Raw genomic sequence first — 13,907 nt, forward strand, 5'->3', positions numbered from 1 at the left:
GCTAAGAAATGAGATGCTGAGGAACTCTGAATTTCACCTTTAAGAAGCTGTTTTTTCTTCATTTTTGATGCTTTTGTGATTGCCTTAAACAGTAACTTTCATCGGTTTTTGGAGAGTATTAGCTAGATTTAAACATTCAAGCTCATTGTATTATTAATAGATTATACTAACATTTTATAAGCTTATGTAATGATCTTCACTACTTGGGCTTTTAGTGGTTAACTTTTCTTTCTCCTGTAGATGTTAGACTCCCTACCCTATTTTTCTTTGTAGTTTATAGAAAATCAATTAAAAAATCCACTTCGGGGGGGGGGGCAAAAAAAAAGAACTAAAAAACCTTGAATAACTTGTTTTCCACATGTACATGAATTCGTATACACACCACCAGCAATGACACTCTTTTCAAACTTTCTTTTTTTGGGAGGGGGGATAACAGTGTCATCCTAAACAGTTAAGACCTTCTAATCTCATTGCCTTCTATAGATTTAGAAGGGTATAACTCTGCTTAGGATAGCTTAAGGGGCTTCAAATATTCTTGGTCCACTCCTCTTGACATAAGATTGCAGTACTAGTGCTTCCGCAGTGCTAGCCTTCTACAAGCAGAAATCAGATGCCTCGTAGAAGATGCCTACAGAGCAATATCTTCCAGAGTCAAGCCACGTGCAACAATATTAGTGATAGCGATAGGAATGATTATATATAGTCAAAGCCCATTACAATCAATCACAAAGAACATAAAACTTAAATCCTAAAAGACATCATTAAAAAAATCAGATCCAAAAATGAAAAAGTGATTAATGAAAAACAAGGACCTGCATTTTCCAGGCCATCAGACCTTAGCTAAAGAATTAATTTTCTTTATTGAAGAGTTGACATTTTACATAAGCAAAATAAGAGCAATCCAACAAACTTTCCCATCTGCCACTTCCTATTTCAGTCCCTTCTGCCCCCTGCAAAGCCCGTCCTGAGGATCTCCAGAATTACATAGGGATGGGGCTGTAGAGGATGCATCAGGAATAGGCAGAGAATCTCAACCCAAGCACCCTTTCACACGCAGAAGGGCAAATTTGGGCCTAAACTTATTTTAAATGTCTTCACCCTTTACTTAAAATGCTCTTATAATATAAAAACAAGATGATTCCTGGTCCCTTGTTGCACTGCCCATAATAAAATAAGATGAAATGGCGAAGCTTTGACCCTCTTGCTGCATTCTGTCCTTTCCAAGTATCTCTGTTAGCAAACACAAATGCTAAAAAATGACTTTCCTGCCAGACAGATCAATATGGAAACTACACCGTCAGAGACAAAGCAGAATCAGAGCATTTCTAATGAAAGCAATATTCTCGACTTGAATGTCACATGTGTTACCAGTTAGGACAGATGAGTGAACTGCTTTGCTAAAGTTGTTAGAGACAGTTAGCAATCGTTTGCTTTTATTTACATTTTACCAGGCAGAAAGACAAAAACATTCTCTCTGTTTCCAGAACTTTAAAAAATTAATGTCAGTAACAAAACAAGCATCACTGCAAAGGGTGATAAACAAAGCTGTTGTTCAGAAAGGTTTGTACTCTAAACTCTTCATTTTAAGATCAACACTTCCAGACTAAATGCTGAGGCCGAAGACATTCATCATGAAGTGTCCTTTGGACTGACAGTGAAAAATGATAAACGAACCATAGATATTCGGCAAGAACAACATTTTGTTTTCAGCTGAGGGGTCTCTTGATATGCACAGTGCTTCTGTGCTAAAAGGCCCAATGTTCTTTCATGCTCCCCCTGCTGGTTATTTCACAGATTTAATTTATGTTACAAATTCTAAAAGCAGATATTGGCCCAATATGTTCATAATATACACAGAAGAATCTCGTGCCCCAAAAGAGAAAAAAATAAACTGAATAATACTGGGCAGGATAAAAACCAAACAAACAAATGTAAAGTGAGTTGGAAAAGTACGTTTCTTTCAAACAAGAACTCATTGTGCTTAGCTTCTCTTCCATTTCTCGCACACACAAGTGGGTTCTCCTCCCATTTATTATTTTTCTTACATAGTGCTAAACTTGTCCAGCTTCCCTTATGTATGGATCAGCAACTTAATAAACCTATACAAGGCACCATAAAGGGGACACATAACAGACTTGGGGAGTTCTGGGATCAGAAGACTGCAGGATTAGTTTATGCTAAAAGAAGTTATTTAAAAATTAGTAAAATATCAGTGGAAAACAGGCACATGGATGCCACAGCAGAGCCAGTTTGGTGTAGTGGTTAAGTGTGCAGGCTCTAATCTGGGAGAACCGGGTTTGATTCCCCACTCATCCACTTGCACCTGCTGATGTGACCTTGGGTCAGTCATAAGCTCTGGCACAGCTGTTCCTGAAACAGCAGTTTGTGTCAGAGTTCTCTCAGCCCCACCCACCTCACAGGGTGTCTGTTGTGGGGAGGGGAAGGAGTTTGTAAGCTGCTCTGAGACTCCAAGTGAAGCGCAGGGTATAAATCCAATCTCTTCTTCTTCTTCTTTTAAGGGAAACAACATGAAAGTGTGAGGATATTTCAGCCACTGGGAAGCAAAAAGCATCTCCCCAGACCAATTTTTGCAGGGTCCTTGCCATCCCTTTCTTGACTAGAATGTCACTCCTGTTTAGATTAGCTAGACTTCTAGGTGCTTGGCAGATATATGTGGTCTGCTACCTGGCAGTGCCATCCTAAGCAGAGACAATGGGTTTCAAAGGGTGTAACTCTGCTTAGGATCATCTAAGGTCAAACATTTTTAAGGAATAAACCTAGTCAGTGAACCTTTGCTCTTGACACATCATCTCACTAAAACTTTATCTTTCTTACAAGTCAAATTTTTGACAGAAGAAAGAGAAATTACCCACCCATTCTTGTTCTGTATATTAGTTTTTCCATTCTGCTTGGATGATCATATAAAATCTCCTAATTTCCACATATACAATGGAAAAACACAGAAGGCAGAAGTTTGTTTAAATAAATCTTGCCAAATTGCCTAGCTAGCTAAACATTTTTCTGTATCCAGGAAATGGCATACAAAATCTAATCCAAGCCACCAGGAGAAGAGTCCTGAGCAAGATTAATGGCCACCAGAGTGGGAAGCCTTCCCCCTTCTCTGAAAACTGAGGTAAATATCGGCACTTGGTGGGGAAATATTATATATGGGGGGGGTTTTTTGAGAATTTCATGCTCACCAGTTATTGTAAACAACCCCCCCCCCAAAAAAAAACACCTTACTTCTCCTGTTGCATAGAAGTCATTTTTCTGATACTCTGGAAAAAGCCGAAAAAACTGGATAAGAGCGCTGAAATACAGATAAAGCAAAACATTTGTATAGGGAAAAGTTGCTATGAAAACTGTGAAATATCATTGCATTCTGGTAAATAAAACCTTCACATCAAGATGTTTCAGAAAGCAGGCCTACATATAAAAAATATGACCACATGAGTGTGTAAATTTCACTTTTAAAACAATTTTTCTTTCAACCTTAGAGAGTAGTCCTAAATGGGTCTATTCAGAATCCTACTCTAATCTATTCAACTGGGCTTACTCCCAGGAAAGTATTCTTACTATTGTACAGTTGTTTACTTAAAACCACAGTGACATCAACTTAATCTTATCTTTGCTATTTATTCTATTGAACAATAATCTAAAACAAGAATTCAGGAAAAGGCACTATGATTTCTGCTCTGGCAGCACACATTTTATTACGGCTTTTGGTAGCGATTAGGTTTAATTACAAAACTTTCGACTACAACCTGTATATATTCTCTGCGTGAAAAATCTGAGCTGAAAGGCAAATAAACCATGGTCAACTTCTATACCCAGGGGTTTAAAACCCTAGAGGATACTAACCAAGATGGGCATGCAAAACTGTGTACCGGTTGAAAGAGAATGGAGGAAGGAATTCATATGTGAGAGGAAAGGAGTTGGAATGCATGTGTAGCATTCTCCCCCATCACCTAACCTTTCTTAGGAGAAGGGGAACATTACCTCTGCGCTCAGCCACAATGACATATGGCTGAATAGTTCCCCCTGTTTGGGCAACTTATGTGCCTTCTCAGCTACTGCTGCAACGCCTTGTATTTTTAACTTATTTACCTACAAGAAATTCAGGGAAAGCACGTGCTTTCCTTCTTTTCCATTTTTCCTCACAACAAGCCTGTGAGGTAGGCTTGTTCCATCTTGTGACTGGTTCACATTCATGCTAAAGACAGATAGGAACCAGACCTCCCAAATGCCAGCCTGACACTGGAAACCATTACATGTACAGCTGTCTGAAGGCATAATTTGTTTTATAACTATATGAAAAAGCCTAACACCTGTATTCTCCACCTTTGCAAACGTATTCTTCATTTCTGACTTTCCTAGTAGCCTCAATCTGACCTTTCTACCTTTTCCTCACAGTCATCTGGAGATATGTACAAAAACGTGAAACTTATAAAGGGACAGCTGAAATCAGTTTTCCATAATACCTTTGATTAGCTTTTCCCCAGGACCAGAGTCAAAAGGAACAAAAAAAGGAAAAGGGGGGGGGGAGACCCTTGGCCATAAACAATGGATGCTTTGAAACAGCTTCTATGTCAAGCAGGAGGAGAACAGTCATGTGCTAGAAGTAAATTACTACAAAGAGGGAAGCGCCCAGTTTGAATAAACTTATCAGACTTTTAAAGAGTTCCTAAAATGGCAGAGGTGGAAAGGAAGGGGTGGCTGAGATAGAGAACTGTCCTGACATAATCCGATTTCACACTATACTCCCTACCACAGCTGACACAAGCCAAATTGCCCTTTTACAGGGAAAGCATATTGCGGTTTGCTTGCAGGGGAGGGGGGAATGCAATGTTTCTAGAAAAGAAGCGGTTTCTTGAGGAAAGCCACATCAATCTCGCTCAACAATTGAGTAATAACATTTCTATTGTTCAACAAAACAATTGTCTGGAAAGGTATAGTTATCCTGTCACTCTCTGCCAGGAACGAAACCTATTAGAGTTGTGTAGCACTCCGCCCAACCCTGTTGCATAAGAAAAGATGTTTGCTTCTTTTATGAGTCAGCCAGGATTCATCTAAATAAAACAAACTTTTACTTAAACAAGTCTCCTAGCTTTGGACCCCTAACAGAGCTCTCAATCTCCCCCCCCCCCCCCCCGCGCCTGCTTCGTGCTGCGTCGCCGCGGCGTTTCACGTCATTCAGTTTTTGTTCCCCTCTGTCTTCTGAACTCTCTTAGTCCCCCCCCACACACACACAAACTGATACAATCCCTACAGAAAGGAAGAGCAATCAATTATAGGGATGCCAGCCTCCAGGTGGGATTTGGGGATCTTTTGGAATAACAGCTCATCTCCAGACAACAGAGATCAGTTCCCCTGGAGAAAATTGATGCTCTGGAGGGGGGGGGGGACTCTATGGCACTGTACCCCACTGAGGTCCCTTGTCCTCCCCAGGCTTCACCCCCATGTTTCCAGGAATTTCCCAGTCTGGAGCTGGCAACCCTACATGTAACTTGAAGACATTTTGCCACACACATACTTAAACTTCCACAGATATTTAAACACTATTACTATGAGATTGAGCTGTTCCCGGTATATGAAGAAACACCTTTCCATACAATTCTGACAAATGCAGTATTGTCTAAATTCAACTGTCTTCTGAACTCTCTTAGTCCCCCCCCACACACACACAAACTGATACAATCCCTACAGAAAGGAAGAGCAATCAATTATAGGGATGCCAGCCTCCAGGTGGGATTTGGGGATCTTTTGGAATAACAGCTCATCTCCAGACAACAGAGATCAGTTCCCCTGGAGAAAATGGATGCTCTGGAGGGGGGGGACTCTATGGCACTGTACCCCACTGAGGTCCCTTGTCCTCCCCAGGCTTCACCCCCATGTTTCCAGGAATTTCCCAGTCTGGAGCTGGCAACCCTACATGTAACTTGAAGACATTTTGCCACACACATACTTAAACTTCCACAGATATTTAAACACTATTACTATGAGATTGAGCTGTTCCCGGTATATGAAGAAACACCTTTCCATACAATTCTGACAAATGCAGTATTGTCTAAATTCAAGTCTAAATGTGAGTTGCTACAAATATTTTAATACACAGGAGGGCTCGGCATGGCTCACTTTTCAGAGATCTCTTCAAACACACCAGAAAAGAGCATTTACCTATATAGATCTCTTCCTACATCATCTTGGTTCACTGCATATCCTGTATCATCTGTAAAACTGAAGCCAGTTCCAACCTGACGGTAAAAGAGGAAAAGGATAGATGAGGAATAATTAGCTTCTAGCTCTGTGCTGCTGTTTTCCACATCAAGCAAAAGGATATTGTGTTAGGTATGTGGTTTCCCTTTAACTGGGTTAAATGCTGGTTTTCTACTTGGCACAGTCCGAGACCTGGATCTCCACCCTCCCAAACTTACTGCTTAAGGAAATCTTTCTTTGATAGAACTCACTGGTCAAGATTATCCTAGCAAAATATCCTAGCATCAGACATTTTGGTAGCCTTATAACAAGTCAATCAAGATGACAAACACTGCCCTGAAAACTGTCCTGTCAAATAAGTAAATATATATCAAGCCTTCCCTTTTAAAAAATAAACTTCTAACAGCCATTAGAAAGGAAAGTGAACTAAATTCATTTCAGAATAAGATGGGATAAGTAAATTTAGGGTGTAATGCTAAAAAGCACTTTCCTGGGAGCCATCCCCATGGAAGAGGCTTACATTTGAACGGGCCTGCTTGAGATTGCTCACCAAGAATGTGTGGTAGGGATGCAAAACCTCACTGTATGAAAGGCAAGGTTAATTTTGGTTAGCATTTCTAAATGTTCTAGGCCAAGTACAGACCAGTCCTGGGTGAGATGTCATTCCCCTCCCCCTACCTTCTGAGACTAGGCAGGTGGCAACCCTCCTCACCAAAACGCTAGAGCTCTCCTCCCCGAGAGATTTTGGCTCATGAGCCAGTTCATGCCCATCCCTAGTTATTATTTATTATTGATACACAATAATATAAGTACACAAGCACAGCCCTACAGCCGGTATGTGGAATTTCACCATTCTCTTGGTCAATCAGAAGTACCAGTGTGTAAGATGACGATCCTCTTTCTGCTCATAGTAGAGAGCATGGGAATCAAGCTTCATGAGCACTGTGGAATCTGGACCCCAATCACAGTTTGTTTTCACTTGGCTTAATCATAGCACAAACTCTGTGACTTGAAAACATGCTTCGAATATAAAAAGAACCCTGCTGGGTCAGACTGAAAGGTCATCTAGTCCAACATCCTGTTTCCCACAGTGGCCAACCAGTCAAGCCAGGAAAGCCTACAAGCGAGGTACAGAAGACAAAGGCTCCCTCTGTTGTTGCCCCACAGCAACTGCCATTAGTGATGCACCTCCTCTGAATACAGAGGTTTCTTTCAGTCTTCATGGCTAACAGCCAATAAAACACACACTAGTCTGACCTATGGTATAAACTGCATTATAGAGAAGCCCCAGAGATTTTAATAGAATAGCAAGGTTTGCTTGTTTTTTTTGAAAGGCACACTTCTGGTCCTGTTGTTGTTGTTCAGTCACACAGTCGAGTCCGACTCTTCGCGACCCCATGGACCAGATCACGCCAGGCCTTCCGGTCTTCCACCGTCCTCTGAAGTTTGCTCAACTTCATGTTCATTGCATCTATGACACTGTATAACCCTCTCATCCTTTGCTGTCCCCGTCTTCTTTGACCCTCAATCTTTCCTGTAATCTAACCTTTATACATTTTAACTTACTGGGTTGTCAATATACAGCATGGAGAATTTCGATGTCCAAGCAAACTTTCGTTCTGACACTATGAAAATGAAAGAAATCAAAGTAAGATGTTACATGTGGCATTGTGATCAAATCAGAATTATACACAGAAGTCACCATGTGATGACTCTGGCAAATCAAAAACAGTTATCTTAGTCTCATAAGAAAGCAAGACTGACTCATCAGGGTCAACAAGTCAGCCCAGCCCAGCCTCAGCACTTTCAAGGCTATATAGTGCTAAGGAGCAATTATCTTGCCACTGTGCTTTAGTATGCTCACATATAATTCTCATAATCATGGGGCATACCTAAAATGAGCCGCTGTGAATTAACCACTTGGCAATTTTACAAGCCAAGAAAATACATCTTAGCAATGAGATGTTCCATTCCAGCATGCAGAATGGGTTCAAAGTACTTTGATGTATGTAATACCGGTTTTACCAAGGCTTTTTAAAATGTGCATGCAGGTAAAAGAGATGCACAGCTACAAAAAGCATTCCTGAAGTTCACAAATTTAAGTCACAAAAAAGTTGTAGCTGATACAAGAACTTACTGGTAACAATGTGAAAAGCAAAGTGAGTAGTCTAGGCTCCTCTAGAACCCTAGACCCAGATCGGGTTTATCAATTTCTCTTCCCCTGACAACACTCCTTGCAGACCCACAGGTGTGTTTTAGTATTCCATACATGAATTACATGAATTACAACACACCACCAGGGTGTGTTGTTGAGGTTTTTTTGTGGCAGTACTCACTGGTACAGAGTACCAGCATCTTTCCGGGGGCACTCCGAAGTCCTTGATGAAAACCAGTGCAACGTTATATATGAATACCAACTCCTTTTCACTTTACGATATAAGCACTGTGTACCACAGTGCAGAAGCTAGCACTGAGTGAGTGGTAAGAAAGGGGACATATCACTTGCAGTGAGGATCTGAACTGAGCTTGTTTTCAACCTAGCACGATTACTGCACAATCCTAAACAGAAGTACACCTTTCTCCATCAGTTGGTCAGTGGGCTTACAAGGGTGTAACTCTGTTTAGGATTGCACTGTTGAAGACATATCAAGCCTGATAATGATATGATAGTGAACTATTTCCAAAGCAAAATATATGTTTACAGCCGTGGAAGAATAAGCTTCATATTATCTACAGCCTTGTAAAACCAGGCAGACTCTCATTTGTACAAATAGGAATTCCATTACAGAGGTTATTTTGAAAACTTCTCCTGTAACCTTATAAGTTCATTCATTATCACTGTAACAGTTATTTCTCATCAGAATGATATAAAGCCAAGTCTTTCGAACGACATTTTTTTCCGTAACAAAAACAGTAAATAAACAGTAAAAAAAAGTTTTCATTTCTAGCCCAAAATATAGTCAGATGGATATCAGCAGCTTCAGCAAAAGAACCTAACTTGTTCAGCATCAAATAATGTAGAATAAATATAAACTGTTCAATCACGACTATGAAATTTGTGACAAAGATGTATAAAATCTATAACAAACATAATATTCACATCTCCATGGAATCCTCTGAAGAAGTAACAAGTCATACTAACCTGTGAGATTCTTGTGAACAACATACGGCCCATGTTCAACAAAAAGGCCAAACATGGATGATCCTCCGGGTCCACCCTGGAGCCAAAGCAATACAGGGGCATCCTCCGGTTGTTTCTACAAGTTAAAGGACAATATAAGCTGAAATTGACCCAATATAGTTTGAAAAACGAATTAAATATTTTAATAGGCCATAAGAAATAAGAGCCACCACCAGTGTTCCCTCTAAGCTGAGTTAGTGTGAGCTAGTTCACAGTTTTTTAGCCTCTGGCTCACACATTTTTGTCTTAGCTCAGGAAGGAAGGCTCCAGAGCAAACTAATTTATGTGGCAGCCAAATCGCTCGCTCACAACTTTAATGCCAGTAGCTCACAAAGTAGAATTTTTGCTCACAGGACTCCACAGCTTAGAGGGAACATTGGCCATCACCTTATTTATAAAGACTGTCCATCAGTCACGTAAGGCTGAAGTGCCGGGGGGGGGGGGGGGGAGCTGTTAGTTAATCATGCTAAGTTGTCACAATATGGCCACAGATCCAAATTTTAAAAAATTATTTCAATGCACACAATCTTTGAACACATTAAACTGCCTTAGACCACCTAACTCTGTATTGTTGACACTGAGTGGGAGTGATTCTCCAGAGACTCAGGTAGATAAAGAGCTTTCCTGCTACCTGAGAGCTGAACTGTAGGAGAAATTGGTAGTTCAGGTCCATGGGGGCCTGATGGTGAGTAGGACTGCAGGACAAGGTGGGGGTGTGGAACCACTATTTGCCTTGTTGGGGTAAACACAGAGATGCCGAGTCCTTGTAGGTTTGCCCCAACAGGGTAAACAGCTGTTTTCTACTTGGGCCACTTCAGGACTGCGGTCACACACACTAAATAATCCACTTTCAATGCACTTTTGAATTGGATTTTGCCAGTTCACACAGTAAAATCCAGTTGTAAAGTACTTTGAAAGTGGATTATTTAGTCTGTGTGACCTCAGCCCACGTGAGAAAAATGGCAACAAAAGGAGACTGAAACACCCCTTCCCCATGCGCTTCAGTCCCAACCAGAATCAGGACCCTTCATGTCTGATATTTACAGACAAATAAACCAGGGACTTTCGGGGCTGAGAAATACTGAGCCACAGGCCTTCCCGCTTTTCAGCTAGACTTCTAAAAAATCATCCTCAAAAGCATCAATTAATCATCATTCCTATTTTACAGATAGCAAGCTTAGTCTGACACACTTGCTGCCTACCTGTTCCCAGTTCTATTAATTTAGTCCAGGGCCTACTTTCACTGAGTTTGATTACTTTGTCCTCTCTGTTCATATTGACTTTTTTATTGGTCTCTATTGTAATTAAATTGGTTTGCTGTGACTCATTTATCATGTTGCAAACATGTTTGAAATAGCAGCCCTCAATATTGCTTAACTGCTTAGAGTTTAGGTTGTTTAGGTTTTAATATGTGTCCGTTTATTTTGATCTTCATCTTTCTGTGTTTTAACCATGGACAGAAACTGCCTCAAGTGCATCGCTGAGTATGCAGAGGAAAAATATTTTCAGTAACCTGGAATGGTTTGCTCAGGGCCACCAACGTATTTGAGCCCCGGTCTCTTGCATCAACACTTTGCTCATTAGGCATACTGCCCTTAATGATTTCCAGTGGTTCAGTTTTGAAATCTAAAACACATCTGAAGAGCACTCCTTGAAGGGACAAGAAAAAAACTAACAGAAGAAAACCAGATCCCTAGGAGATAGGAACAGTGTCTTGCACGTACAGTGAAGAGACAGTTTCCGACTTCAAACAGAGAAAGAGATTATAGCACTGCTATTTAAAGAAGTCAGGGCTGGACTATACCAGACTACACGTGGGGCTATCCCATATTTAAATGCCTCACCATGGAGTGAAAAAACACACATCTCTATTCATAGAAAGCTAGCTTGTCAGAACGAAGGCTAGCTAAAAAACTGAATCCTTCCAAGCATTCCCTATGGATTTAGAGATATGTAATTTTGAAAAAACTTTGAAGACAGCAGCGTTATGAAATCCTAGCCAATTCAAATTGTTTGCACTACATTTCTGTTTGTTTGGGTTTCTTTTGTTACCTAGTTTAATTCTGTAACAATTTCTTTTTACACACATGAGAGGTTGGCTGGCTGAATTAGTTTTAAAAAGCAGTTCATGAACTCCTCTAAGCTGAAGGTCTGCTTCTGCCAATGGTTTTCTTCTCTTTGGCCTCAGCTGTACAATATGGACAACATTATTCAAATAAGAAGGCCAGGATTGTGACAGCAACCTTAAATGCAGAAATAACTCAGTTGCTATCCTAGCACCTGGGATGAATGGTTTATGCCTCTTAACAAAAGAGAAAATCCTTCCTTGGAAACAGTACTGGTGTGTTTATACAAAGCCATTTTTCTTTTTTCCCAGGAGTCCTTGGAATGTGTGCCACACTAATAAACACTTTAAAAATGTAAAGCAAATGAAGCTTATGGGTACAGGCTTCTCCACTAGTTCTCAATTTAAGGATATTGTTTTGAAATGTCACCATTGTATATAGTGGCCTAAACCTCTCTGGAAAAAAAACACCCAGATGTTGTACACGGTCAGTGTCAAATACTTTTAAAAACTCATCAATTATTCTGTCTAAAGTTTTTTTCAGAGCTATTCACTGCAGGGACTTCTGGGCCCAAATGCTAACTGTTGTAAATCTGCCAGTATTTCTGCACTAAATAGAAAGTGCGCCTGGGTTTGCTTGCTGTTCAGGCAGCCACCTGCTCTAAAGGTCAGTTTCACAGAGCTTAGTCCTCTCTGCTAGAAAAAGAACCACATTGTGATAACTCAAACTAATAGTTCAGCCAGCTACCCTGAACTCAGTCAGTGAGCTTAGAAAAAGAACCACATTGTGATAACTCACACTAATAGTTCAGCCAGTCAAATAATGTAACATCCCCAGCTACCCTGAACTCAGTCAGTAGGTTCCCTCAGCTCTCCTGTACAAAATGGTTCTAGCCAGCAATGCAAAATAACAACCTGTATACACGATGGGATCTCAAGGGCCAGACGGCTTCCTAACCACTTAAAAAATAAAAGAGAAATGGTTTTGAAACACCTTATTTGCAGGGACAACAGAAGAAGCTCTTGACCAAGCTTCAATCACCTTGGGAAAGGAGATAAAGGAAAAATTATGTTCGCCATGGTGATGAAAGAAGGGTGAGGCATACTTCAGCAAGTCAATGGGTACTTCCTTTACCTTCTCACCTAGCAACTGGAAAAGGGCTGTATTGCTCCCCCACACACACTCAGAAGAGACAGACACCAAATTGGGTTTAACCACTTTATTATTTTCAACTTCTCGTGGCAAGGGCAAACCCCGAGTGCGGCAACAGGCCAAGGCCAGGCGTTGTTCCAGACCACCTCCTTGCCACATGCTGGGCAAGCCACCTTTGCTCCGGGTGCTAGCCATCCCTTTGGTTTGCCTCCAGCCGGCAAAGGAAATGGGTGCTGCTCTGGAGCTCTCCCCGGCCACAACACTTAGAGGGAAGGGGCCTAACCAGGATGGTCCCAAAGGCAGTCCCTCATTCCTTGCCCTGGGCCACAAAATCTGAAGGCTGAGCCTGATGAACTCCTTGACCCCAACAGGGAAGGTGCCATATAGTGATCACCAAATCAGTTTTTCCCTTCTCCTGCACTGACCTGCCAAGCGACCAATCCTATTTAAGGGACCACCACGTCCAAGTTCCCACAGTCACCTGATGACACTGCAAGGTGGGCAAAAACACCCCCCTTCTATGACAATCAAAGAAGGGGCAAAAAATTCCTATCCAGCCCATAAGGCAACCAGCTGAAGCCTGCACTGCCTACAGGGAGGGAGGGAGGGCTGAGCAATTGGTGAAAGAGGAAGGGGGATAGCGGAGCCACGCTTAACTCTTTGTTAGCTCCACCCCTCCACACTGACTCCAGCATCATCATGGGTCACATACCTCTCCCTCCTTCCAGGGGAGGCAAAGCAGCCCCTGCCCACAATTGCCACCAGGCCATCTGTTTCTCTAAAGGGCTCAGCCAATCCGCTTGTAAGCCTGGGGCATGTGCCTCAAGCTCATCTCAGCACGTGCCACAAATGCTGATATTTGACAATGGAGAATGGTTCTTCTTAAAAGGAAAGATCTCCAAATCCAGAATTTTTTTTACATCCAGAGCATTTGGCTCAACATGTTTGCTTATGCAAAAAACTGTGCTCTGAACTTTTATCTCATAATCCCCCTTTAGCTGTTCTTGGTCCTTGCCCCCATATATCAGATTAGCTTTGCAATATCCTTTTTTCTAATAATCCTCTCTTGCACTAAATTTCTGATAAGAAGCTTCTCAGGCAAGAGAGAGAAGAACTTACACACGGAACCTTACACATTTTACCTTCAGTTCTCTAAATATGCATTTAACATTGCTTTCTGAGACTCAGGTTTAACATCAAATGACTTGTCTGAAAACAGCCACATCAGAAGCATTCTCGGTCTGCTATGACAGCCATAGAGATATAAAACTTCCAGAAATTCTGAAGCCACC

General features: G+C 41.3%; 1 protein-coding gene across 2 annotated transcripts in view; it reads right to left on the minus strand.

The window, feature by feature from the left end:
- CPVL (carboxypeptidase, vitellogenic-like) overlaps positions 1-13,907 on the minus strand; it is a 62,841-nt gene that overhangs the window by 42,702 nt on the left and 6,232 nt on the right. For both annotated transcript variants that reach the window (XM_015405791.1, XM_015405792.1), the window contains exons 3-6: positions 9,359-9,473; positions 7,783-7,841; positions 6,178-6,254; positions 3,244-3,310 (exon numbers count right to left, since the gene is read on the minus strand). In XM_015405791.1, coding sequence (XP_015261277.1) covers positions 3,244-3,310; positions 6,178-6,254; positions 7,783-7,841; positions 9,359-9,473 — 318 coding nt within the window. The remainder of the gene's footprint in view (positions 1-3,243; positions 3,311-6,177; positions 6,255-7,782; positions 7,842-9,358; positions 9,474-13,907) is intronic.

This window comes from Gekko japonicus, unplaced genomic scaffold (genome assembly GCF_001447785.1).
Source record: "Gekko japonicus isolate JY-2015 unplaced genomic scaffold, Gekko_japonicus_V1.1 scaffold126, whole genome shotgun sequence".
NCBI lineage: Eukaryota > Metazoa > Chordata > Lepidosauria > Squamata > Gekkonidae > Gekko > Gekko japonicus.